Source organism: Urocitellus parryii, chromosome 1, assembly GCF_045843805.1.
Source record: "Urocitellus parryii isolate mUroPar1 chromosome 1, mUroPar1.hap1, whole genome shotgun sequence".
Taxonomy (NCBI): domain Eukaryota; kingdom Metazoa; phylum Chordata; class Mammalia; order Rodentia; family Sciuridae; genus Urocitellus; species Urocitellus parryii.
The window spans coordinates 97221467-97247599 of record NC_135531.1 but is presented as its reverse complement, the minus strand read 5'-3'; the positions used below and the strand labels follow the sequence as shown (position 1 = coordinate 97247599).

Sequence of the window (26133 nt, the reverse complement as noted above, 5' to 3'; positions counted from 1 at the left end):
GCCTATGATACAAATCCAGCCTGCTATCTGTTTTTGTAAATAAAGTTTTATTGAAACACTGTCATACCATTCATTTATATATTATGGTTGCTTCTAAACTACTACAGCAAAGTTAAGCAGCTGCAACATGGCCCACCAGGCTGAAAATACTTCCTATTCGGCCTGTTGCAGAAAATTTTATTTGACCCCAGATCTTAAAATAGCATGTAAGCCTGCAATAGTGAGGAAACATCTCACCACTACATGGAAAAAAACATTTTGGAATGTGAAGCCACACAAAATAAGAAACCAACTCCAAATATTATGTAAACCAGACTCAGATGGGCCAGAAACCATTATACCCCAAATTTTTCATTTACGTAATCCAATAAACCCAGATTTTTCTCAGGCCAGTTTGAATTGGGTCTCCTTCATTTGAACCGAAAGAATTCCAAATTGCTACATAGGTAAAAATCCGTAATACTCAACGTAGGGCCACAACCCTAAGTTCCTTCCTCTGGCATATGTCCATTAATAACATATAAGCTATTCAACATTTCTTTAGACTAGAATGTGACTGAGTGCTAAAAACTGTGATTTATGTAACAATTAACTAAAATGTTGTGAAATCAACTGATTCAGGGTTCATTTCGGGTTTTCTTTTCCAACCAGCCATTCTAAGTCTTTGCTGAACAATGAGAGAACAAAAAAAGAACAAAAACCAAAATTACTCCCACCTCCAAAGAAAAAGAAAAAGCCTCTCAACACTGAATAATCTGTCACAGGACAAATGAGATAGAAGCATAAAAACAGAAGACAGGTGTCCCCATTAACATCTCCCTGAAATAAGGGAATGCTCTAAGACCAGCAAGAGAAAGAGCAAGTTAGAGAAAGCCAAAACTCCCAGGGGACAGATTTAACTAATTTGAGAAATAGTGATTAAAACTGGAGCTGCTAATTGTCTACTGGGCAAACATCTCCAGTAATGTTCACTGGAGGCCCTAGCACTGGGAGGCAAAATCACGCCTAGTGTTTATCACGCAGTCAATCATTCGCGTGTATTCCTCTCTCTCCTCAGGAAATTAAACACATAGAAGTATGGTTTTCAATGCAAGCTCTATGTTCCTGGGAGGACATAATTTTATATCATGTTTAGACACAGAATTATTCTGTGTTTAAACTTGTTTTTAATGTGTACGATCTGGAGCAAGGAGATGTTTCTTTCTATACTATACTTTCCATCTACAGAGGCCAGATGCCAATCTATAGGAAAACTGAAGTGGTTAATAAGAGACCAATTACACTCAGACAAAGAAGAAAAATCAAGGGCAGGGAGGGCTGCAAGAGGCTGAAAATGGAGTTGGTGAAGCAGTTTCAGAACTTCAGCCTGGTGAGGGTGAGGAATAATAGTGGGATTTTTTTTTTTTTTTATGGCCACCAAAAATAACATGTTACGGCAGAACTGTTCGTCCTGGGTATTTCCTTTATTATAAGTTTTAAGAATCATTCAAGAGAGTCAGAGCTAGACATGGTGGTACATGCCTGTAATCCCAGGGGCTCAGGAGACTGTGGCAGGGATCACAAGTTCAAAGCTAGCCTCAGCAACTTAGTGAGACCCTAAGCAAACTCAGCGAGACACAATCTCTAAATAAAATTCAAAATAGGGCAGGGGATGTGGCTCAGTGGTCGAGTGCCCTGAATTCAATCCCCAGTAATAAGAAAGAAAGAAAGAAAGGAAGGAAGGAAGGAAGGAAGGAAGGAAGGAAGGAAGGAAGGAAGGAAGGAAGGAAGGAAAAGAGAGAGAGTCAGAGAAAGTATTATAAAAATTAGTTGAGTAAGAATCCTTGGAAGGCAATTGGACAGTTTAATACAGATGTAAACCAAACATATCTAGAGACAGACATGGGTTTGAATTCCAGCTGTGCCACTATGGTGGAGACTGCCAATACCCACAGCATCTTTCCCTCCTTCTTCCTTGAAGTTGTGTTGGGTACTGTCAGGGCTGGTAGGTGCCTATGTGCAGTCTGGATTTCTCATTCTCCTCTGCAGACAGCTGTGGTCAAATCATTATGTTTTGAATAACGGAAGTGAGATTTCTGCTTCTGGGTCCTTCAAAATACTTGCCCTGGAGATGTGTTTGGTTTGGGGTTTGTTTTATGTGTCTGTGTTTGGGTTTTGGTTGGTTGTTTTGAATCCAGGTCTCAGTATGTTGGGCAGGCTGGTCTTGAACTCACGGGCTCAAGCATTTCTCCTGCTCAGCCTCCCAAGCAGCCAGAACTAGAGGCAAGAGACCACGATGTCCAGCTGCCCTGGGTGCTTTCATCTACATTTTCTGGCTGGAAAATGGCACTAACTAGAGCAAGCTGGGAAGCCATAGGTTGACAGAAGGATAGTACAAGGGATGAGCAACCCACCTCTGCTCTCAGAAACAAATACACTTCTTTCTTCCTTAAGCTACGACACTTTGGAGTTTCTTTACTATATAGCAAACCAGCCTATAGCTGACTAACATAGCCAATTACTATCTGTGCAACTTGGTGCAAGTTATTTAACTCTCTAAACTTCAGTTTCTTCATCTATAAAATGAAATCATAACACTTCTTTTTTAAGGCACTGAAGAGAAATAAATGGATTAAGAGATATAATATACCCAATCTTGTGCCTAACACATTTTAAAAAGTGCTCAAAAGATGCTAGCAGGGGCTGGGTTGTGGCTCAGCAGTAGAGCACTTGCCTAGCATGTTTGAGGCCCTAGGTTTGATTCTCAGCTCCACATAAAAAAATAAATAAATGTTGTGTCCAGCTATAACTAAAAAATAAATATTAAAAAAAAGGATGCTAGCAAAAATGAGGACTTTCAAGAACCTACTTTCAAAGGCCTCTAACATCAAGCAATGATTGTGCCTACAAAGCCTTAATGGTAGTAATGTGTATCTGCTTTTGAGAGCATTTTTATGGGAAAAACTTAATTACAGAAAAACATAATATAATTATCTTATATTTTAGTCCAGGAAAGAATTAAGATTAAACAATGTTTCATTATGGTTTAGACAACTGTGCCTAGATCTTTAAATAGTTCTTTAAACCTTGTTCTATATTATTAAATGATATGCAAACTCTATTTATTCATGTTTAGTTGATCAAATTGAGACCAAGGTTTATAAAGAAAGTTAAGTAGGAAGGTACCTGCAGCTATGTTGCCAAAGCCCCTCACCAGGGCAGGCCGAGAGAGACACACACAAAGGAACAAAGATGGTCTGTACTGGTCACCCAGTGTGGCACACCAAGCCCATGGCCTGCTTTTTCCTTGCATACATTTCTCTGCTTGAACAGTACTTCTGTGAGTGTTAATTACTGGCCCCTCTGGCCCAGTAGGGTCTTTCTGTCTTTTATTGGTGAGACATGGCTAGACTGTACTCTTAAGATTTTTGTAAACTTGAAATTAGCTGGACACTGAAGTTGAGAACCTTAGCATCAAGATAAGAGAACTGTTCTGGGACTTGCCTGGAGCTCTTATGTGGGTTTATGTCACAAGATGCATAACAACCACAAGATGAAATCACCCAGCTGAGGCCAGCGTCTGTGAAATGGCAGCACAGACCAAAACACCAGTCTTAACTCCCTTCACCTACCCAGAAAACATCCCAATGTTTATGATGGAATATTAGTTTCTATGGCAAAGGGACAAGGCAATGGAAGATACTGTACAACCTGTTCACACTTTTATGATCATTTATCCCATTAAAATGGGTTTGAATAAGGTTTTGCATCCTACTTCAATAAGGCAATGAACATTTAGTGAGCCAGACTGGGCTGTGCCTCCTTTAAGAGACCTGGGTTCATTATACCTGCCTCTGCAAAGGGGGAGCCTTGGGGTAACACCATGCAGAACTTCTACCTTGGGATGGAAAGGCCAAAATTCAAGAACTACATACACATAGAAGCAATAGCAAAATCCACAAAAATTACCCCAGGAATAAAAAACTACCTCTGGTACCTTGGCTTCAAACCCTCAGAGCTTTAGAGCAACAGCAAAAATCACTGAACTAAGGAAGCAACAAACAACTCAGGATCTTTATTCTTGCTCTGCTTCCCTGAATTGTTACTTACAGGTTCCCGGCCATCCATGGCTTCCATCCAGAGCCTCCGGTCCTCTTCTGACAAAGCCTGCATGGTGATAACCCCTGGCCTGTGGAGAAAGGAGGGACACAGACATGAACCAGTGCCACATGGAGATTGGCAAAGGTAAACCTTAAAAAAATACCCACTCGCAAGAGTGAGAGGCTACTGAGGCCAACAAAACAAAGAGAGGCACAGCACTCAAATTTTCTAAGACACCTTCCAGTACATAAAGCAAAGCCGCCTTCCCAAATCCCTCTCAGTAAGCCCTCCTCCCTAAGAAAGGCAGAAGAAACAAGAGATATTGGTAAGGGACACGGGAGTAACAAGATCCCTTTAGAGCTCCTTCCTTGCTTGGAACCCTGCTCATTTCTCTTCTTCAGAATGTTCAACAGAGTACTTTACTCACAGGATAAATGCAATAAGTATTTATTGAAGTGAATGGAGTCACTGGACTCAGGGAAAAGGGAAAAATGTCCAAGCTGGAGGTCTCTTGATCTCCTAATATCTAGTCCATTGCTTCTAAGCTGCTTTGACATGGAGAAGTTTAATGTAGTCAATCAGCTTGTAATTAAGATTATATTAAGTGTACGTAGATTTTAATGAATACTTACCATATCTGGGGTTAAGTGCTTTATGGACATTAGCTCTTTCCACTCTGTCACTGAAAACTGCTTGCTGTTTACAACTGAGCACAAGCCTCCAGAAAGGACACACACAAAATCAAATGGCATTTGTTGTGTTCCCATTATGAATGGTACTCCACGAGAAAGAGGACTGTGTCATAAATATGACCTCAGAAGGAGCTCAATTGCTGAGTGAGGTAGGAGCCCTTTATTTAGGGTCACAGAGAGATCCCGGACTGTCCATAACCATAACCACTTTCCCTCCAAATTCTTATGTATTTTTCTGTAAGAGCAATTCAAAATATCCATCAGGTTCTCAAAGAGGAATCAGGCACAGTGGCACACGCCTGTAATCCCAGAGACTTGGAAGGCTGAAACAGGAGGATTACAAGCTCAAAGCCAGCCTCAGCAACTTAGCAAGACCCTGTCTCAAAATTAAAAATAAAAATAAAAAGGGTAGGGGTGTAACTCAGTGGTAAAGCATCTCTGGGTTCAATCCCCAGTTTAAAAAAAAAAATCTCAAACAGTACTGCAAACCTTAAAAAAGTTAAGAGTTTCTGATTTTAACCCTCTCAGACTTAAGTCTGAGAAAGCCTGAAAGGCAGGAAGAGATCTACTGAGTGAGAACTAAGTCCAATTGCCATCTGAGTCCACAAATTCTGCTGAGAACCCCAAGGAACTCAGTACTAAAAACCCATGAGGTTGGGCCCCCAAACACACAAGCCTGTTCATTCCAACCTTCCTAGAACCTCTCTGCTCCTGGTTGATGTCCACAGTTGCAATAAATAGGACAGACCTGTTTTTGTTTAGCATATTTTAAATATTATGTCTCCATCTTTTCATTGATCATCCCTCCACTTCCCCTGAGAAAAAAGTTTTCAAAGATGTGAGCATGTAAGTACGGAGGTTTGGGGCTGTGAGGAGCATGGGAAGAGTGGGTGAGCACATGTGCCCGGGTATATGAGCACATGGGGGTGTGGGGGGTGAGGTTGTGGGAGAGTATGTGGGGGTGAGAGAGGGTGGGTAGATGGCTGGAGGGGGTGTGTGTTGAGGATGGGAGGGACAGTGATTCCTGAGAGATGGTCATTCTTCTGAAGGCCATACTGGGTGCTGGCCCTATCTAACACAAAGATGACTACAAAGATGGAACAACCCCACTCACCACAAGTACCTACAAGGGCTCTCCCTTAACTTCTCAGAAATTCTCATTTCTCAGATCCAAATGCCCATGTCCCACTATCAGCCAATTAGTGTACCAGATTCCCTGAGTGTATACAGACTGTGCTGGCAGCCAGGGCTCCACAAAACAGATCCTGTGTCGTGAGGACACAGTGGACTGATTCTCCCCTTTCACCTTTCAAAAAGTCAAGTGCACTGAATTCATTTACTAATTCTAGAAGTTTTCTGATGGAACTTTTAGGATCTTCTAGGTATAGAATCATATCATCAGCAAATAGTGCCAATTTGAGTTCTTTTTTTCCTATGTGTATCCCTTTAATTTGTTTCCTCTAATTGCTCTAGCCAGTGTTTCAAGAACTATGTTAAATAGATGTGATAAAAGAGGGCATCCCTGTCTTGTTTCAGTTTTTAGACATGAATTGTAGTGAATATACTGTGTATACAACCAGAGATACAAAAAATTGTGCTCTATATGTATAATAAGAATTGTAATGCATTCCACTGTCATATATAAATTTAAAAAAAAAAAAAGGCAAGTGCAGATACTTGGAAGCTGATGGCTTTGAAGCTATGGTCTACTGCAGAACTCTCAAGTCCCTGAACCTGGATCTTTGAGTGTTACTCAAGGTCTTGTCCCTGTACTGCCCACTTCTGAACTGGGTAATCCATTAAAATGGAGATTCCCAGACTAACCCCACCCTAACCCCACTCTATTGAATATGGACTTCTGGGCTGGGCCTGGGAACTTGGATTTTAACCCCAGGTGATCCTGGTTAAATTTGAGGTCCAAGCTTGGGCTGCCCACTCCACCCGACTCATTTCCTTCCTGGTCACCCCACACTGGAGAGCAAAGACACCCTCCTCTCTACAGTGAGGTCACGGAGTCAACACATCTCCAGTTCATTTCCTGTTAGGAAACAGTTTGAGCACAAGAGATGCCTAAATACCAAGATCTCAGGGGCCTCGCAGATGTCATATCAACTTCATGGCACACAGTGAGAAATTTCCACCCAGAGCCACAAAGAGGAAGTTCAAACAAACTCTCAGGCTGTAAAGGGTGGGTCACTTGGCCTAGGTGACCAGGAAAGTCAACAGGATTTGTTTTCATCTCAAGAAGATATATCAAAATACAAGTTCTTTTCCACATGTGATCTTGTTCGCTTCTGGAGGGTGAAGGGAGAGTATGGCGTGGAGTAGATGACAGATGGTGAGTAAAATGCATTCAACACACTCAGTTTTAATCCTATCACCCACCCCAAGTTCAGATAATTTTTTCTCAATCTCTAGAATGTACATCTGGAAATAGTACTATCGTTTCTAGTACTTACTATGATTGAAACCCCTATTACACAAATCTCCTACTTAATGTGAATTTCCTAGAAACAAGGTTAAAAAAATCAACACTCTATTTGGGAACCAAGCAATGATTTCTTTCCATTTTTATGTTCCCTATGCCCCTATGAACCACCACCCTCCAAAACAAAACAAAACCCTCAGTGGTCCTATACTTCCATGTCAGTCCCTTCAGAGCAGCACATTTTCACACCTTTTCTTACAGGTTTTCAATTTAGTTCATGTTTAAAATCCTTGTGGGCCAGGTGCAGTGACACCTGCCTGTCATCCCAGGAGGCTGAGGCAGGAAGATCACAAGTCCAAGGTCAGCCTCAACAATTTAGTGAGACCCTGTCTCAAAATTTGAAAAAAATAAAGAGGACTAGGAATGTGTTTCAGTGGGTGAGTTTTCATAGCAAAAAATGAGATGGGGGAGATGGGGGAGATGGGGAAGAGGAAAGATGTGCAATGAGAAAGGGAAATATAAAACAATGAAAGAGAAATGGATAAATGATCAAGTTCTTTCTAAGCTCCATGAAGAAATGTGATCCTATTAGATGCCTTTAAAAAAGAACAGTAACAGTCCAGTACTATGTGCCAGCTGCTGTGTGGGCACTCCACATAAATTCATTTATTTAGACTTCAAAGCTATGTCATACAGTAAATATATTTTCATTACCCCACTTATCAGATGAGAAAGCCAAGGCTCAGAAAGGTTCAATACCTTTTCCATAATTACAGAGCTATCAAGTTACAAAGCCTTGTGCATGACACCCCTGTGGCAAATGTGAAGGTATCAGAGCCCCAGAGCACTTAAGCTGACCACCCAAGTCTGCAGGGTCAAAACAAAAAAGCACTCTTGCAAACACCTCAGTGTGCTCCTGCCCAGGAACCCATGGGATTGAATAATAAAGGGCTATGTAAAACTAAAGTGCTTTTTAAATATGAGACCTTGGATTATCACCCAAGGCAAACAGTCAATTTTCAAACAAGAATCCAAGAGTACCAGTGTGGCTGGGGCTTACTTTCTCTAGCAGCAGTTCTCCACCTTCTTTTCTACTTTAAAACATTCAAGAGAATGAAAAGGTAACTAAGTTGGTTTTTAAGACCATGAAAAGCACTAATCATAAAGAAAAAAACAGGTAAGTTCACCAAAATGAAGAACCTATATTCATCAAAAGCTATTAGAATGAAAAGGTAAACCAGAGAGAGAAAAAATATTTGTGATATATACATATCTCCAACAAGACGCTCATCCAAAATAAATACCTACAAATAAACAAGGGGGTGGGGTGCAACTGAACAACCCAATCCAATAAAAGATTTAAAAGGCACTCTATAAAAAAGAACCTCCAAATTGCAAATAAGAATAAGAAATAGGACCCAAAATGATTACTCATTAGAGGAATGTAATTAAAACCACAGTGAGATATAACAAACACCCTCCTGAACTGATAGCACTAACAAGGCCACTGATACCAAATAGTAACAAGGATGACAAACAACTGAGACTCTCATATACACTGCTCATACAGCAGATAAGTTGATAAAACCACTTGGGCACTATCTATTAGAACTAAACAGACTCCTGCCATGTAACATAGCAATTCTATCTCTACATAGATCACCAAGAGAAACAAGTGCCGACATCCACCATAGGCACATTCAAGAATGCTTGTAATTTCTTTCCTAGGAGCCCCAAAGTAGCAACAATGAAAGTATCAATTGATAAGAAAATAGATGAAAGGTTGTAAATTAAAACAATGGAATACTATAGACAACTATAAAGGACCCACTACTGCTAAGTGTGACATGAATGAATCTCAGACTTGATTAGGGAAAATAGATACAAAACACAACAAACAATATGATTCCAGTTATTTGATGTTCAAACTCTTGCAATATACAAAACACAACAAACAATATGATTCCAGTTATTTGATGTCCAAACTCCATGCAACAGAAGTCAGAAGAGTGATTCTGTTTAAGAAAGGGGTATGGGAAATGTCTGGGAAAGGGCACACAGGAAGCTTTCGAGGCAATGGAAATGTTCTGTATCTTGATCAGGAGGTTACATCAATGTGTGTGCACATGCATGCAGATGTGTGCCCATAGTTATTAAAATACAGATTTAAGAGGGGCTGGGGATATAGCTCAGTTGGTAGAGTGCTTGCCTCACACGCACGAGGCCCTAGGTTCAACCCCAGCACCACAAAAGAAAAATAATAATACAGATTTAAGATCTGTTCACTTTACTATAACTACACCTCAATTAAAAAAACTGCTTTTTAAACACCAGAGAGCTATGACTTCTCACCAATAAAAACCTCACTAGTAAGCCTGACTCAATGGCTTCCTAGTTGAGTGGCCCTGGTAGACAAGCAACAGCTTTGCTCTCTGCCACTCAAACGACCTGCATTTTTAAGAAAAGCAGCATAGAGAAGTTCAACTACTTGTCTGCCAGGGTTACCAGGGTTACACTTCAGGGCATGCTGTGAAAGTTAAATGAGAAGTGTATCAGGCATTTCAAAGTGTCAGGCCCAAAGAAAATACTCCCAAAATTAGTGGTTCTTACAGGGGAAAATAGGGGAGGATGGCAGGTATGGAGTAGCGTCAAAATTAAGGCTGGAGAAGGGTAAGTGTGTATTATCTCTAAGAAGGGAATAAGATATCCCGCAGGCGCTGACACACAGGACGCCACCATCAGCACACTCACACACAGCCCCAAAAATCACGCCACTACCACAAAGCAACCGGCTAGGGCTGAAGGAACACAGCAGCTGACATCATGGCCATTTCCTCTTTCCTCCTGAGTGAAGCATCAAAGTGGTCCTTTAAAAACTAATGCCTGGTAGCTGATGAAGACAGAAGGGATCTCTAGCAAATTCTAGAAAATCTGCCAAGAAGCTCCCTCCCTTCTTTTCACTCTGAATCTGCCCTTGTTTAGTGCTGTAGCTGGATCAGCATGAGAAGCAGGAACAAGGATCTGCCGTTGTCTCTAGGCTGACACGCTCACACACCGAGAACAAGGCAGAAAATGGTTCTCCATCTATCACAGAGCACCTTGTTGCCCACCAGCCTATTTCCTCCAAGGCTGTCCCCCAAAAAGAGTTTGTGGAAAGCAATACATCATTTAACAACTTGTCCAGGATCCTGGGACCACTGATGTCAGTTCATGGCCTTCTCAACAGCGCTGATTCCAGGGTTCCTCGACAGCTTTCCTAATCTTATTCCTGAATCTGAGTCAACAATGGTGATCTCAGTGGTTTGGCAATTTACCCACTTCCTATTGGACAAGGAAATGCTAGAACTAACTCCACCCCACTGAAACAAACATGATCAGAATCTAACAGTACTTTCTAAATCAATCTCCAAAGATCTGAGGTTTTCTCATTTGTAAAACTAAATCTTCAGTTGACCAGAGTTCATTCTCTAATTTCCATCCACATTACTATACACTATAAGGGCCAAGTTCAGAGGATAAGAAGGACCACAGCACTCACAGAAATACACATTTTCACAGCCTGTGTGCACAACCTGTCCCACTGTGCTCATGTAGGATGACAGGGAGATGAGGGCATGGGGAATGGACCTGCCATCCACTGATAAAAAGTGCTTTACAACTTCCAGAGCAGGAAAACCAATGCCTAGCAGTTCCTGGCCAAGGGCAAGAGTTCAAGGTTCAGTAGATCTTCATTTATACAGATATGACCAAAGCTGTTGCGAATAATCTTGGAGAATGACAACCTTTGCATTCTGTTTATGAGATTACAAGACTCAAATGTCTACAAAGAGCAGAAAAGTAGCAAAATAAGAGAATATGTGTAGGAAATTTTATATCTTCCCAAGGAAAATAGGCTCAGTCTCATTTTCCTTAAAATCTGTAGGATTCTGCTTTTGGATAGAGACACAGGAACAATGCCTCTATGGGGAAAACAAGAGTACAAGGGCAAGTCCCAGAAGGACCATATGCCAGGTAGAGTGGGTAGAGAACAGGTCAGAGAGATAGAGAAGAGAAAAACCAGGAGTTACAAATTGTGCCCCCCACACCATACCTAAGTTCTATCTACTACTTTTCATGTACCAAGCACCATGCTAGGGACTTCACTTAAATTATCCCTTATTTATCACAATAATTATAGGAAGTACTATCATTGTGCCTTTTTTTGAAAGTGAAAAATAAATGGCTCTCCGAGAAATCACTTGCTATTTAGTGTTATACTGCTATTAAACACCAGCATCTGAACTTGAACCCAGGTATGTCTGACTCTGAAGCAAAATCCATTCCTTTTATATTATACTGCCGCCATGTGTGTGCTACTTATACACCCCAGGAGCCTGGAGGACCAGCTATTCAAGGAGAGGAACCCCCTCCCACACACCCTAAGAAATAGTTAGAAACAGCTTCTAATCCACTACTTAGAAATGATTTCATCCTGATGAATGAGTAAGTCAACAGTACTGACCTCTTAGAAGAAAGGTCCTATACTAATTAGAATCATTTCAATAACAACAGTGTAAAAAGTAAACATTCCCAATCACATCAGATAAGTTCTTATATGTTTTAGAGACTGAAGTTACAAAACACCAGAAAATGTAGACAAAGAAATCTTTAGCACAACTGCATGACCCTTAAATATAATAGATGTTGATTGAATACTTATTATGTGCCAGCTACAATACAGGCACCAGGGACATAGAAGTAAACAAAGGTTAACACACTTCACCAGGAGAAAGCATTATTAATTGATGGAATGAAGTGAGACTCACAGAGAATGCAAATATCCCTTACCATTTATTAATAACAAACTAAGAAAATATATCTTCTGGTTTATCCCTACCCCATTTTTACCATTCTATTTCACAATGAGCAGAAATGAACATAAGTGGAATTTACTGGTTGAGTACTTCCTTCTTTGAATTTACATAATAGCAAAATTTTAGTGTAGATCCCCCCTCACCTCATTTTTGCTATGTGTAAAAACAAACAGTCTATATTTAGAAACTGGTAAATAAATGGGTATAGTCAATCATTAAAGCTCCAAATTTCACTCTGCATATTAAAAAGGAGAAACATGATTGCCCCAGTCACCTTCCTATCAAATCCATTAACCATCATATCCCCTTCGTTCTTAAATCAGAATCGAAGAGCAAACACTCTCATTTAATTAGAAACAAACAAAAAAAAAAAAAACAATGACAAGTTCTAACTTAAATACATGAATTCTAAAGATTTCAAAAGCTGCTCCGCTAGCTTATTTTACAAAAGAGCCAAGAGGCAATTCAGAAAGTACAATATCTCCCCAACTCATGTCATGGAAGTCAGAGCAGTATAACACCCTTGGAGGAAGGAAAAAGTCATTTCCTGCCTGAAATGTCAATGGCATTGAGACCAGCACTCCAATCCAACCAGCAGGAAGGCAAAATCAAATATTATTTCAAACAAGGGGTGAGAAGGGGAGGGAGGGGAAGTTTGAAACCAGGAAAAATGGATTCATCTGTTGCACAAGATAAAGGTACGCTGCACCAAGAGATAGAAGTCCAACGGCCCAGCACACAGGACAGTGGAATCACACACGGACTGTCTTCACCATCTTAAGATAAGCTGTCCCTGAAGCCAAGAGCCTTGTACTTTAGTTCAGAAAACAGCTAAAAGGCAAGGTTTAAACAGAAGCCTAACTAAGAATATGGGCTTTTTGCAGGAAAGTGGGTATGAATGATCCAGGAGAATGGGTGGGAGGAAGGAATTTCTAGACAAAGAATGAGTCACTTAGAATACCTTTCCCTTAAGGAGTAACAGTCACATGATGATCACTTCTACAGATCACACACACACACATACTCCACTGACTCCTAATTGTCAATGTATAAAGGACAGCTAATTTTCAACCGAACTATCCTTACCAATATATATACAAAACTGCCATCTAGAGGCTGAATACAGTCATGCAGCTATTACATAAGATGATTCTTTCTGGAAAACATACAAAAACACAGTTACAAAGACACAAACTAGTGTGTGCACACATATCATATACCCCAGAAGTCAGAATTACTTTAATTACAATGAGAATGGCTTCTTTTTGAGATCATAAATTGGAGGGGGCATAAAACTTCATCTTTTTATAAGAAATGTGTATTAATATAAAATCATTGTTTAAATAGTTTGAAAATAGAATCTTTCTCTAGCAATCTCTTTCCATGTATACCTTTGATGCACCTGTATTTACTCTCAGCTTACAGATGAACTGAGGAGTCGTATACTATAGGACAAAAAGCAGGCTTACTTTGGATTAGGGAGAGGGGAGTGAAGGGAGAGGAAGGAACGTGGGGGTAGGAAGGAAAGTAGAATGAATCAGACATTATTGCCTACATACATATATGATTTCACAACCGGTGTGATTCTACATCATGTACAACCAGAAGAATGAGAAGTTATACTCCATTCATGAATGATGTGTCAAAATGCATTCTACTGTCATGTAGAACTGATGAGAACAAATTTTAAAAGAAAAGAAAAGCAGGCTCATGGAAACACCTCCCAGAACTAAGGTTTGCAAAAATAACAATAAAGTACCAGAATTTATAGAATAGGAAAAAAAAAAAAACAAAGGCACAACCTTTTCAGACACTGGACATCTACTGAACAGCCCTGCAAGACAGGTGCCATTAACCCCATCTTATAGATGCAGTTCAACCACTCACCAGGAGTCATGCAGCTAATGAGGGACAGATGCTGAATTCAAACTTGGGGCTGCTTGGATCTTTCATCTGCAATATGCAGCCTGCTCTGAAATTTACTTGACATGAGGGAGCTGACTAACTGGAGAGATCAAGTCAATTTTTCAGTTTTTCCATAAAACTCTAGTCTCCACTATTCTGACTTTAACCAATCCTCCACTTTCCTGTTTTCCCTCCTACATATACACAAATGAAAATTATGTGTATACATATTAAAGTTTTAGTTTGAGGAGCAATTAATTCGATTAAGTTCCTCTAGTTGTTTCATCAAAGTTTTAAAGGAAAAAAATAGTGTATCTCAATATTGCTTCACCAGAAAACAAAATTGAACCACCACAGGCACGCAGTACTGTATTAAAAGCTTCCCCTAAGACAATATTTAGAACTGAGCACAGGTATATGAAATACACACCTAATTTACCACCCAACCAGTACAAAGAAAAGGCCATTACCATGCAAATACAGGGGACATGGTGGATAGAAGGAGACAGAGGTGACAATGGCTATGCTAGACTGAGACTAGCTCAGTGGAACACTGACTCCCCTTTCTTATACATAGAAAACTTGCAAAAGGAGGAGGACTTTAAATTAGTATGAAAAAAAAAACAGATGAGGCTTTTAAGATAGACAGACCAATAGATTCATTGTGCTTCAGAAAATGTAATATCCCGACTGTCAGTAGAGTCTCTAGCATGCAGTTATGCTTATTAATATGAGACAGGGAGGGAGGAAATGGATTTGGAATACCCAATCAGGCTATTATTCTCAGCAAGAGTGCAATCGTTAAGGCCCCTGATTTGTTGCATTTTCCAACAGCATTCCAGCCCTCCGGGTTTATGTCAGTATTAATCCTGAGTTGCTTGAATATGTACGTGTGTAGGTGTATGTGAATGTGCATCCTATACTCAAAGATAAGCTCCATGAAGACAATTATTCTTGTCTTGCCCTGGATTCCATCCCTCATCCCTGGCCATCTCTAACAAGTTATCCTTGCTGTCCACCTCTGAAGAATGTCGACGATGGGGGAAAGAGCATTTAACACACATATGATTTTCAAATGGATGGATTTCTTTTGGAGCCAGCTAGTCCTGGAAAAAAAATAAAGCATCCTAATTGTTTCCTTTCCCCAAGTATAAACACGGCCCCCCCAAGAGACTGCACTGATCCAGTGAATCACAAGATGCCTTTTGTTTCTATAAATTTCCATATGGTTCAGTGGCCCCTCCTGGAAAACGTTTGGAAGAAAATATCCATGTGTTACTTACATCTGTGAGAAATTTCTTTAAAATAAACAAATCCAAGGATGCTGGCAAATGACTACCACCATGATCCTTTAGCTTAAACAAATATTTTCCCTATATTTGCTCATTAATTTCCATGAGATACTGCATGGTGGAGTTAATTATTCCATAGACACTGGCAACTATTAGTAACTCACATACCACCACTAAAGGCTGCTTCTGCAGGCCCGTTCTTCACCCAGGAACTGTACACTAAACTCATTCAAGCGGAGTTGACCTACTTCAAGGAAAAAATGACATAAATCTAGTCAATTAACCAATATAAAACATAAACCTTCAAAGTCTGGGTCTTTTGACACCTTATTCTGATATAAAAGGGCAATTATTTAAAAGCTTAGACTACTATTTTAAAAAAGGGAGTATCCAGAATGAGGAAGGTAATTTATGTAAATGGGTAATTTTATGAAGTGGTACTGATGAAGGAGAGCTGAGCCACCCATTGAAAAGGTTGTCATGGACATGGGTGCTGCTTCACAGAGAGACGCCCTCCCTAGTCAGTACTGTGTACATTTTTGGTGCTGCTATAACAAAGTGCCACAAATTGGATGGCTTAAACACCAGAAATGCACCATCTCCTAGGCCCAGAGGCTGAAAGTTCAAGATCAAGGTCCTGGCAAGACCGGTTCCTTTTTAGATCTGTGAAGGAGAATCTGCTCCATGGCTTCCTCCTAGCTTTCATAGGCTGCTGGCAACCTGGGATTTCCTGGTTCAGAGACCACTGTCCTGATCTCTGCCTTCATGTTCACAAGGCATCTGTCTATGTGCATGTCTGTCTCTGTATCTACATTTTCCCTTCTGACACAGACACCAGATGTGGTAAGTAGGGCCCACCCTAATTACCTCATTGTAACTGGATTACCTCTATGAAGAGGCTATCTCCAAATAAAGTCACATTTGTAGAAACAGGATTAGGACTTCAACATATGAATGTGGTTGTGACATGATTTAACCCATGACAGATATCTTCTAAGAAAATAAGAAGAGTTTCTCCTTTGGAGCATGTTTTAACAACACCCCATAACCACTACAAGTCATAGACATCTACTGAAAGCCATTTCATACCGTACTTTAAATGCTAGAGTCCTGAAACTGAATTTCAAAAGAAATCTGAAGGGAAATTCAAAGAACCATCATGTTCATTTGATGGACATGGTACCTGGATTTAAACAAATTTTGCTTTAGGATTAAATAAAAAGATTTTCTACTAACTTTAACTTTTCAGTGTTGGAATAATAAAATCCTTTCGAAGGAAAGACATGAAAAGCTAATATTAGCCTGTGAAACATTAGCTCAGAATAATCCAGGAGACTTCAGCAGTTCAGGTCTGAACCTTTCCTGGAACTACCTCTGAAAGGGCAAACGTAACAGAGAAAAGGGACTGAGCGAGATGTGGCCTCAGAAGGAATGTGGAAGCCAATATGGAAGAGTATAGTATCCAGGGGAAAGAGGACAGGCCTAGTTTTGAGAAGCCATGTTAAAAGAACTCAGAAGAATTAAAGGTAGATATCTGAGAATGTATTTAGTGAATTTTTTTGGTGGAGAGGGTATCAGGGATTGAACCTAGGGGGCACTTAACTACTGAGCCACATCCCGCTATCCCAGCTCTTTTTTTATTTTTTATTTTGAGACAGGGCCTCACTAAATTTGTTAAAGCTGTCTTTGAAATCACCATCCTCCTCTTGAGTTGCTGGGATTACAAGTGTGCACCACCACACCCAGATGTATTCAGTATTTTAAAAGGATCCTTGATACACAAAGTTCAAGAACCACAGATCTAAATCCAAAGCCCTGGATTAAGACTTCATTTGATTTTCAGCTAATTCATGGTTCAAAGAGTCATAACAGTTCTTTACGTAGGGCCTATGGCTCAGTAATTAACCCTTTCTCACCATGATTTGAGGATTAGCACATTGACAGCAATGCATTGGGATTTAATGAAAATAATCAGCTGATAAAACAGCACTAATACTTTGATTTCTCTGACTCATGCTAGTCTCCACTGATAAAAGGTGCCACCTTAAAAATAAAAGGTAGGAGAAGAGGTGGGGGGATACATATATGTCAGAGAGAGAGAATTCATGGAACACCAACTAAGTGCCACATGCCTGGCAGTATTTTCTGCCTATATCACCTCTAATAATTTAATTATGTGTGGTCTTTCCAAAGGTCACAGAGTAGTAGGTGTGAAAAGTTTGCAGCTTTAGTTTTATTGCACCATTAGTTTATGATGCCAAATGCAAATAATTAGAATGGGAACAGCACTTCATAGATTCCATAGCCTGAAAGTTGAACGCTCCATGGTGTCTCTGAAATACACCCACTGGTGGCACCAGGCTCATCACCTGGAATATTTCTAGAATATTCTAAGTTTTGAGGCAGCAACATGTGGTGGAATGAGCTTCTATTAACTTCCAACCTTAGCCTGGGCAGATGACCTCACCCTTCTAAACAGCAGATTCCTTAGTAACAGCATGGGGATGGGGAAGGGTAGCCACCTCATCAGGTTAGAATGAGGATTACATGAGACAATGTATGAAGGTGTCCTTCTTACAGAAAGCACTCAGATACTACAGCTTCCTTGCCCTCCTCCCCTTTAACATTCTTTAACTTCAAAGGTGGACTAGAAATGACCCCCTCTATTTATTAGGTACTCTCTCCTCCACATGTGTATTACTAAGCACCTGTATAAAAAGGCCTGAGTTTAGGGGTTTTGTTTGGTTTGGATTTGCTATGGTTGCTTGTTTCTAATAAGAAAAATATTTTCATGTGCTTTGATGAAACTGTATTGTCAAACACATGGCGTACAGTGTACCAATCATTAGTAAGAACAAAGAATAACTAAAAAGCTAGAAAGTGTGTGAGTCCCTGAAAGTTGGTCCTGGGCAGGGAGTGGAATCTATGGTTCTAGCAAGCACCCAGTGGATATAGTTGTAAGTGATTCCCACCAACATTAAGGAATACTGGTATCATGGACTTGCAATTGACCCCTGGAATAGCCCTTTGTAAAGGCTACAGCTTCGGTTACAAAATAACATATCAGCAATGAGTCTAAAGGTTCAAAGGATTTAACCTTCAAAATCCATGCCATCTCATACTCTTAAGTGACACTTTATTTAACATGTTTATCCTGATAAAACACCACATTAATAGCCAGTATGTCAGTGTCTACATATTCCATGTTTATGATAGAGTTAACATATTCTGGGAACACTGCAAACCTCTAAATATAACCATCCCCTCTTTTGTGTCCACTTCCTGGGTGCTAAACTAGCATTTTGAGCCCCTGCCAGTGGTACAGCATATGGAAGTGAGGAACCTACAGCAGGCCCAGGCTGAAAGATGGCAGGCATCTAGCAGCAGTCCCCTCCTTGCTGAAGAAGAGGGCAAGAGTCACCCAGAGAACAGGACTCTAGGCAGAGTCCCCAGGCTGCTGCCACCTGACACATGGAAATGCCTTTTCCTTGTCACCCTAATTCCCTTCTAGATATGTGAAGAAATATAGAAAGATCTGATTTTCAGAAGCTTGTCCAAAATAAGGGAGAAAAAAAGAAGGAAAGGAGTGGAGGGATTCCATCAAAACAGAAGAAAGATCAGTGGTCTAGATGAAAGGGACTACAGGGGAAGGAGAAGGGACAGGAGAAGGAAGAACAGGGGAATGACTCCTACCTAACTTTCCTTCCTATGTACATATATGAATGTTTCACAGTGAATCTCACTATCATGTACATCCACAAGAGATAACTATAAAAAATTTTAAAAACTAAATAGCAGAAAGATCAGTAGAGTAGGGGAAAGGGAACTGGGGAAGGCAGGAGAGGAGACAGAAAGGGGAAATACTGGGGACTAAATTAGAGCAAATTATAGTCCATGCTTTTATAATCATGTTAAAATGAATCCTAACATTATATAAAAAGAACCAACGAGAGAGAGAGAGAGAGAGAGAGAGAGAGAGAGAGAGAGAAGAAGAAGAAGAAGGAGGAGGAGGAGGAGGAAGAGGAGGAGGAGGAGGAGGAGGAGGAGGAGGAGGAGGAGGAGGAGGAGGAAGAAGAAACAGAAGAAAAAATACTGCCAACATGTAACCTAACCCATGAGACCTATTAGAAGAAACTGAGAGAAGGGTTTTCATGGAACTGTCCACTCACCTCCTGCTTCACAGGAGATTCAGCAGCCTGGTTCTGAATCTGCCCAAGATGCTTCCACTTCACACCAAGGGACCCAGAGACACTGGGGAAAAACTGACTTCCCAAGTACTCTTTGTGTGTGAAGCGTGAACATGTGCTCCTGGCTTGTGATAGGGTCCTGAAAAGGTTTTGTAGGCATGATAAGAGAGGGAAGGTGCTTGGAAGTGTTGGCGAGGTGGAAACAAGAGGGAGATGCCACAGGGAGTTTTAACTGCCCCAAGAGCAAATCTCCACAACTTCTCAGGAATCCTTGGAAGAAGGCATGGAAAACAATGCAGCTTCAGAAGCATCTCTGAGCTTGTTTTCAACCTGCCAGAGAGCTGCCAATCAAGGTGTGCCCTCTTCCAAACAACCATGCCCATGATCAGCTCTAGGAAATAAATGTTTCACATGCATAAGAACATCCGCCCAAACACATCTTCTGAACCTCCTCAAGGATGCCAATAATATGGATTCCCTTAATTCTATATCTGAATAGAGATACATCTATGAGTGCTTGAAACATCCAGATTGCAGATTTGCTTACAACCAAGAACCAGTTTTGGTTGGAGGATGGCTTTTTACAACTGTCCTTTGCTATCCAAATTTAAATTATGCCCCGCGCTGCCCTTCTCCTTTACCTTCCTCTCTTACAGGACCACACATAGTGAAGGAGTGGGGCATTTTCTTTTCTTTACAAATCTGTGTTTAAAAGAGAAAGGATATATTGAGTCTGATGCAGGACAAATTAATCAGTGATAAAAAAAATGACAACTTATACTTGTTGAGCACTTTATTATCTGCCACCTTGCCACATTTTACATGTATTATCTCTCAGAATCCTCACAACAATCCTATGAACTAGGTATTATTACTATCTTCATTTTCTAGATGAGGAAATCAAGGCTCTGTAAGATTAAGTAACTTGTTTAAGGTCACATGGCGACTAGGCAACAGAGTCAAAATTTGGACCTAAGTTGTCTAGCTTGAGAGCCAAAGACAGAATGATTAAATTACTCAAGAGATGTAATTAGTTTCCATGAACTTCTAATTTAGGCTAAAAGGGTATTCAGCCTTCAGCAGCCACAGTACAGAGCAGACACTTGCCACAGAAGTCATTCTAGTGCAAGAGGCACTATCTCAGAACCTTCCAGACCTCAGAGTAATGGTTATAGGTAAATCTCCCATGGAAGGCAGCTTTTTTTTTTCTTTAACTAAAGGAAAGAGATTAAATGGTATTACATGAGTATCATGCTGAGATTTAAGGATCTCAGTGCTAGCATTGCTGATCTTGAACAGGCAGCTTAAATAAGCTTACCACGTGGGTTTCATTGAAAGAATTAACCTGTTGCCAAGTAAAGTGTCTCAAAGAATTGGAATCTTGTCAAACCAGATTAACACCATGAAATGGTACAATTTAATGAGACACACTATAAATCTTGAGGAATACAACACACAGCTCTCTTTCCAAAGACTGATTTTGCAAGTGATTGGTATCTTTCCTGGATGAGCACAGTGGTAGGTGAAATGCTGCCACTGAAAGCTTTTTCATTAAAAGCTTTTTATTAAATTGGAATAAAATTTCTTCCATCTCAGGTCCCTTTTATTTGTTTGCTTTGTTTTATTTTTTGGAACTGAGGATTGAACCCAGGCATGTTTTACTACTGAGTTACAGCCTCAGTCCTCTTTAATTTTAAGATATTTGCTGAGACTACCCTCAAATTTGGGATCCTCCTGCCTCAGCCTCCCAAGTTACTAGGCTCAATTCCTTTAGAATCATTGTATTATTTAAGGGGGGGCCTTATAAAGTTACAATCAGGCTAAACAGTTTTGTTTAAGTATCTACCCAATCTCTTGGAGACATAACACATACCCTAAGTATGTAAGACGCTAAAATCAAATTCATTGCTACAATTCATTGCTGAACCTAAAAGATGGGGAGGCAGCACTGATCCTCACAATCAGTGATGGCCCAAGGTCTAATCCAAACTGGATATAGGTGGAGGATAAAGAAGGGAGGGTAGGAGAAAAAAGCAGAAAATTTTGACTTAAAGGAAAAGGAAAGAAATCCAAATTTAGCAATATTTGTTCCTAAGAAAATGACTCACCTGTCTACTGCTTCTACATCAAAACAAAATCTCTTCTCAATAGAGTCTGTTTTCCTCCGTGTACAGGATTTGAGGGTGACCGATTCATCTTCTCCCTAGTAGGAATAGACAGACCATCAAGATGAAGCAGAATGTGGGCTGTTCCTCTCCAGGACAAATGCGGTACCTAAACAGATAACTTTACCCTTTCCAACCTGAGAGTATGTAACCATGTAAGATCAGCCATTGATCATAAAACCTTCTCAGGCCAAAGCCTCCCCCAGCTAAATTTAGGAAACTATTGTACCCAGAGCTAAACATCTTCAATACTAGTATATAGGGATGGTATAGTATCAATCCATGGTGGATGAGCACCTGCTGATGTTGTCTTAAACATGTGTGATTCGTGGATTCGATAAGAATTGAAGATGGTCTCCTAACTGTGAGCTTCTGAGTCTTTTCACTAGTCACCACTTCTTCAAGAACACCTTCCTGGACCAGGTCAAATCTCCTCCAAAACAAGCTCACATAGCACCATGTACCTTTCCCTTCCTCACTGTGCTGATCACAGCTGAAGCTGTCCAAAGATGAAGATGTTCAATGATGATTAATGTCTCTCTCCCATTAGACTGTAAGCTCCCTGAGGGCAGAGAGTATTTATGCCTACTCTTGTGTCTCCTGAGATGAATTGGTCCTAGACAGAGTAGGTGTTTGATAAACATTTTAACAGCTTTACTGACCCATAGTATATTATTAAACTACATGTTTAATGTGTAGAATTTATAAATTTTTATATACTTATACACCCATGAAGTGATCATTACATTTGAGCTAACATTTCCATTATCCCCAAACTTTTCCCATGTCTTTTGGTTCCCCTTCCCCCTTCATCCCTAAGCAACAACTGAATCTGATTTCTGTCACTTCAGGTTAATTTGCATTGTCTATAATTCTGTATAAATGAAACCACATAGTACGTGCCCCTTTTTTATCTGGCTTCTTATACTCAGCCTAATTGCTTGGTGATTTGCCCATGTTGTGCACATGAAGAGTTTGTTTCTTTTTACTGCTGAGTAGTAGAAGTAGAATACAACCATTTTATCTCATATCACTCATTTATTGCCTAGGAACACCAAAGTTGTATCCCCAGTTTCTTCTTTTTCTCTTTAACTTGGGAATTTGTTAGGGTTTCTGTTTCTCCTGCCAATCAATTACTTTTTTTTCCCCCCTAAACTAAGAAAGAAACCAGCAAGCCTGCCTGGTTTGTTGAAATAATAGGAAATGTGACTACATAAGGTAAATTTAGCTACCCACTAATATCAGAGTAGCACACTAAACACTGAAGACCTGGGAAGAGACAGTTTACATTCACGAATCTTACATCTATTGTCTTTTACTGAATAGCAAAGATTAATTTCTCAGATTGAAAAGTGTTCTTTCTCTCATTTGTAAGACCTATGAGTGTTTTAAATAAAAATTACAAGAGGCCACTGTTTTGGACTAGGCTCCTTTCCTACCCTGGGCCCCAAAGCCTAGACTTAAAGTCAGCATGGAGTCACCCAAGCTAATGTTCTTTGTCACTAAATCAAAACCAAGCTGTTTATCTGACCTGACCTTCTAAGAAACCAGGAAAAATAAGAGATCAAAGCCAAAATTCCCAAACAAGTTTGTTTCAATTGGCATGATAATAAAGTTCCCTCTGCCTGAGAGGTAACCTGAAGTAGCCTAATGCTGACAGATCTGTTATTTTCTGATTATCTATCTCCCTGTCCCATCTTTATAAGTAACTGAAATGACCAGTTCACTCTGAGTCCTCTGTTAATGCTTTCTTCAGCCTTTTTCTGTCTTAAAAACTGCTTTGCTCATCAGAACACTTTTTTCTATTTTATGGAAGGAAGTATTGCTTAATTCTAGAATTGAAAATAAAGCCAAGTAAATCTTTAAACTAACTTACAATTTTGTTCTTTGAAAATAGAAACACCCAACAGGATCAACCAATTTCTTAATGTCTGTATTTCAGATTTACTAGCTCTAGACCAGCTTCTACTTTGAAAGCTCAGAGGAAGTATCCTAGAGAAATGGGAGAATACAGGAATCTATAAAGGATCATCAAATATAAGCAGAAAAAGTAGAAAGATGAGGTTCTTGCCCAAGGATGACTATGCCGTATTGGAAAAAAAATCTATAAAAATGTTCGGTTTAACTACTGAGGGTTTAGAAAGTGGCAGATACAGATAATCACTTAAACAAAAAGTTAACAACTTTTTATGACAAATACTGAGAGAGCGTTGGCAGGCTGGGGGTGGGGGGAGGAGGGAGAGGCTGACTGTGTTTAAGCTGAAATGAAAAGGATCTGATGGGGTCAGGAAGGTTGGGGAAGCTGCCCTGAGCTGGGGTCGGGAGGATTCACTGGACAGAGAATGAGGAGAACAGGAGCAAGTGGGTGCAGAGGACCTGTGGCCTCAGCAGAGGGTCTTGAAGGAACAGAGGGACACTGGTGTACTGCAAGGCCAGAGTGAGAGGCAGAATGGAATGGGTATGAGGGAGGCCAGGGCCAGACCATGCAGGAGTCTGGTCTGTATCCTGAGAGCAGCAGGAAAGGACAGAATCAGCACAGGGCTGCTTCAGACCTGCACAGAGGGAGCTCCCTCTCAGAAGGTAAGGTGCCAGGACATTCCTTCACCACATGTGGGCTCCTCTCTCCAAGAGGATGTAGCAAATCTGCTCACAATTCCAGGCCTGAGGCTGAGAGCAAAGTCAGCACTTTTAATGGAAAATAATTCAAATGAAAGGGACAGTGGGGAGGAGGGAAGAAAAATCATGTTAGAAAAAAAAAAAAATACCCTGTGATCTATGTCAAGTCTGCTGCCAGTGCCTAGGACAGGTTTGTACAACATGAATGCAGTATCACATGATTCCTCTGAACCAACTGAGAGGACATTACCTCTAGATGGCTAGTCCCCCTACTTCTCTTCACCTGAAAGCTGACAGAGAGTGACATTATGGCTACAGAAACAGGAGACTCAGACTCTGGAATGAGGGGTTCAGTCCTAGCTCTGGAACTCCTGAGCGGTATGACCTTAGAAATCTGTTGCTCTTTCTGACCCTCAATTTTTCCCTTTGTGAAAGAAGGAAAATTGGATCAAATAGGACAATATTGGATAATAAAAGGAAGTAGAAAACTATAAAATGTTATATAAATGTGAGAAATTATCATTAGGAAGATGAATTACTATAATACCAAGGTCCTAAGATCACACTCATCAGTGTCAAGCTCTGTCCTAAGAAACTGATCTGCACTGGCTCGTGTAAACCCCTTGACAACCAAGGAGGTGTTTCAGGATCCCGCTGACATCTTTGGAGTGGAGTCCCAAACACCCATTGCAGTGGTCTCCACTCTTTACTTTCAAGAAAGACAGGTGTAGAGAAAATGCAAGAGCATTTCATTAAATATTTGATAAAGTACAAGATAAAAAGACCCAAAATAAAGACTGTGGGAGAGAATAATTCAGCGAAGGTGATTTCTAGGACTAAGAGTTACAAAAATTCTCTGACCCCAAGTTAAGCAGGCCTCCTCCAGGTTCATTTCACAGAAACTAGGGAACTCTTCCTAACACAGGTTTATGATATTCCTTCAAAAATACTGTAATTTCTCTATGATATTTTAACATGTCTGCTTTATTGAGATTATTTACAAGTCAGCCCCTCCTCTGCCAAGAAACATTAAAAGGGCTTTGTTACTGCTTGGATACAAGGAAGGAACAGAGATGCTGATAAACTTCTCTATTGTGGCTAAAGTAAAAGAAAGCCCGGAAGAGAAATTGGACGTGAAGAGAGCAAAGGGCACAGCATGGCTGAGTAGCTACAGTGATAATGACTGTACCTAACGCCACCAACCTGAGATCTGGTGCAGCCAGTGTTATACACGTGTACACTGTGGTCCCATGCACACCTCCCAACACACTGCACAAAGAGGCACCAGAGAAAGGGTCAAGGTGCCAGGATTGCATAGGACTCATTTATCAATGATTAGATACAACTCAAAAATACTTAAAACTACAAATAGAACCAGGGTTGGGCTGTAGCTCAGTGGTAGAGTGCTTGCCTAGTATGCATGAAGCACTGGGCTCAGTTCCCAGAGAGAGGAAAAACATAAATACTTATAAAAAACATTTGAACATCTCCAGAAGGAAATAACAGTAAGAATGAGAAGCAAAATTCAAAGTGATAATCAGCAAGAAATTTCTAGCTATTGAAAAAAAAAAAAAACACCCACAAATCCAAAGACCAAAAATTCCAAGCAATGGATTTTTTTTTTAAGTTCAAAACTAGGATAATCATAATGTAATGTAAAACACTAGAGGAAGAAAAGAAGGTAGTAAGAATAGCAGAAGACAGAAGACAGATCACTCCACTGGACTTTGGCACCATTGAGAGTTCCCACCAAAGGCTGATTGGCACGAGGCAAGGAGATATCTGTGTATAAGGGAAGAATATTAGAGATTCCAGCAGCTGTGGGACAGGGCCCCAGGGAGCCTGATGTGGCATTATAGTCTCTTCATTCCCAAATGCTCTTGACACAATAAGCATTAGAAGTACTGCCACAAAG

At 40.3% G+C, this 26133-nt stretch overlaps 1 protein-coding gene across 4 annotated transcripts in view; it reads right to left on the bottom strand.

Moving 5' to 3' along the window:
• The window catches only part of Arhgap26 (Rho GTPase activating protein 26), a 416502-nt gene that overhangs the window by 248469 nt on the left and 141900 nt on the right, over positions 1-26133 (bottom strand). For all 4 annotated transcript variants that reach the window (XM_026384432.2, XM_077800951.1, XM_026384433.2 and 1 more), the window contains exons 10-11: positions 21546-21640; positions 4090-4168 (exon numbers count right to left, since the gene is read on the bottom strand). In XM_026384432.2, coding sequence (XP_026240217.1) covers positions 4090-4168; positions 21546-21640 — 174 coding nt within the window. The remainder of the gene's footprint in view (positions 1-4089; positions 4169-21545; positions 21641-26133) is intronic.